Source organism: Lactuca sativa, chromosome 5, assembly GCF_002870075.4.
Source record: "Lactuca sativa cultivar Salinas chromosome 5, Lsat_Salinas_v11, whole genome shotgun sequence".
Taxonomy (NCBI): domain Eukaryota; kingdom Viridiplantae; phylum Streptophyta; class Magnoliopsida; order Asterales; family Asteraceae; genus Lactuca; species Lactuca sativa.
The window spans coordinates 295608002-295610652 of record NC_056627.2 but is presented as its reverse complement, the minus strand read 5'-3'; the positions used below and the strand labels follow the sequence as shown (position 1 = coordinate 295610652).

Below are 2651 nucleotides of genomic sequence, written 5' to 3'. Positions count from 1 at the left end.
TAATAAATTACGAAACAAGTTTTTTTTTTTTTTTTTTTTTTTTTTTTTTTTTTTTTTTTTGAAACGGCAAACTAACTAATCTACTCCTAAATAACTACCTATGTCTCCATTAAGACTTGAACCTCAGACCTCACATATGAGATTGTCACTCCATACCGCTAGATCATTGACCCTTTGGTAATTACGAAACAAGTGATCAACAATGCACCCACAGTTGACTTTCACGGCATTAAATAGTATCACCAAATTCTAACAAAACACCATGGTGGTGGTGAGGATGGGATATGTAAAGTCCTATTAATTAATTAGAAAAAAAAAAGAAAGATAAAAAGGATATTTTTACATTAAATTTAACAGAAAATTTTAATATTGTTAGCCTAGACGATCAATTATGCTTGATTTTGAAACTATAATGATACTCAATTTCCCAAAACTTAAACTTAGACTAACTGTAGTTTAATGGTAATCACTTAAAATTCAAACAGTACTATAAAATAAAACGAGTCTTAAGTTTAAATTCTCCGAACTCCAACTTTAGATGATTTCGAAAAAAATATAATAATTGGGTCACATGTCACGAGAAGCAATTTCGCTACTTAACAATAATTAAACACATATGAAACACGTGGGAAACAGGGTACATAAAAGAGAGCTGGTAAGTTGGCTATAATAATTGGAAAGGAAACAATGAGAATGACAACTATATAATGGACAGCGTATCTCCAGAAGATATATATTATTTTGTATTCTATCTCACTATACACAAAAGTTATCCACATATTACTATTGTGAATAAATGCGAAAACATGAGATTGGTCCCATTAATAAAAAGGTGGTCCATCTCCCTCCCCATAATTGGGTTACGTTATTAGCGCAGGAACTCCGGCAACTAAAACTTTTCCAGAATTCTGATCGATCATATCATGCAGTATAGTAACGTATATGTATATCTAGCTACAACATATTGTACGTTTAAAAGTTCCAGAGGAATGATGACCCTTGCAAGTATATCCCATCACTGTTATCTTCTCCGTATACATAATCACTCGGAGGTGGCGTCGTTGTCATGAAATAATCATCAAATCCCGGATATATCCCAAAATCTGGCACACCAGTATTGTTATAGTTGGTACTGTTACCAATATCATTATGATCAAGATTCATGTAGCTGAAGTCATTTAGAAACGGAGATGTTAGGTGGAGCTGCGGGGATTGGGAAGTCGAACCCTCACCATGATCCGTCTGAAAAGCTCCGTCGGAGATGGAAGGCGAAGGGGAATCCTCGGAAGAACTGGAAGAGGAGGAGTTATTATCTTCGGTGGTGGTGCAGTTGGAGTTGGAGATGGAGTTTGCAAAGCGAGAAGCTGCAGCTTGGATCTCCGAAGGAGGCAACGATGTACCTCCGGGAATGTCAGGGATTTGGTCGGGAAAGTTGAACCTGGCGGTGCTGCCACGGAGACAGTAGAGGGCGGCGTCGAAGGCTCTTGCGGCTTTTTCCGGTGTGTCGTAGGAGCCTAACCAGATCCTTTCACGGCTGTTTGGTAGCCTGATTTCGGACACCCATTTCCCCCATTTCCTTTTTCTCACACCTTTATACTTGGCGTCACTACTCCTGTCATGAGCAGATGGTTTTTCTGGTTTAACCATTATTGTATTATTGTTAAGAGACTTAGAGTGCGTTGGTGATGTGTTTCGACTTTGGAATTGGCGGTTTCTTATATATATGTGTGGGAGGTGACTGCGGTAGTGAGTGGTGGGTCAACATGACGCGTTGACTGTTTGACCGGGAAACATACGTGGCACTACGGTCAGTGCTTACGCGGTGTGGTCATCCAAGGGTGGTTCACGTGCGTTTAGAGTATCCACAATAATGACATCTTTGGTGACATATATCATCTCACTGGGCTAACCGGGGCTATTTGTTCCGATAAATTAAGGTTGCGACTGGTGCCTCGCTGCCTCTTAGTTAAACTGATAAATTACTTTTTTTTTTTTTTTTGAGTTTTTTAAAATGTCATATTTGTTGGGTTAAAACGGTAACACTCCAAGTGTTTATATACACTTTATACTAATACGGAATTGAATTTTGATTTTATCTCAAATTCGTTTGGTATCTTATATTTTTGTTGTGTGGTTTCATCTATTGACACTTCAAACTATAGTAATGTTTTTAGGTTAGTATGAAGTAAAATTTCCAATAAACCCCTTAAGTTTATAAATATATTACACTTTTTTATGTTTTTAGAAGTAAAATATCCAATAAACCCCTTAAGTTTATAAATATATTACACTTTTTTATGTTTTTTTAGCGACTGAATGATATTAAAAGGAATAGGATTTAAACGTCAAGACATTCTTTTATTACTAATTTTTCTATTTTTATTCACAATCCAATCAAAGAAATAGTCAATAAATCTATCAATCAACCGATTCCTTTTAATTTGTTTGCCGATAAAAAGAATGTTGTTGTGAAAACTTCAAGGGTGTGTTTGGCACGGAGCGTTTCGGAACGTTTGAGAGCTTCTAGCTTCAAGTATTTGACAAAGCGTTCAATTTTAAACAAAAAACCTCATTTGACACTACAAGCTTTTAATGTTTAATTTAAACAAAACGCTTCAAATCCAAAAGCTACTTCACGTAGCGTTTAACAA

At 36.2% G+C, this 2651-nt stretch overlaps 1 protein-coding gene across 1 annotated transcript; it reads right to left on the bottom strand.

Moving 5' to 3' along the window:
- Positions 1-642: 642 nt before the first annotated feature.
- LOC111879995 (ethylene-responsive transcription factor ERF017) lies at positions 643-1679 on the bottom strand. Its single transcript, XM_023876411.3, has one exon. The coding sequence runs from the start codon at positions 1645-1647 to the stop codon at positions 973-975; it is 675 nt and encodes a 224-aa protein (XP_023732179.1). The 5' UTR covers positions 1648-1679; the 3' UTR covers positions 643-972.
- Between the last annotated feature and the right edge of the window lie 972 nt (positions 1680-2651).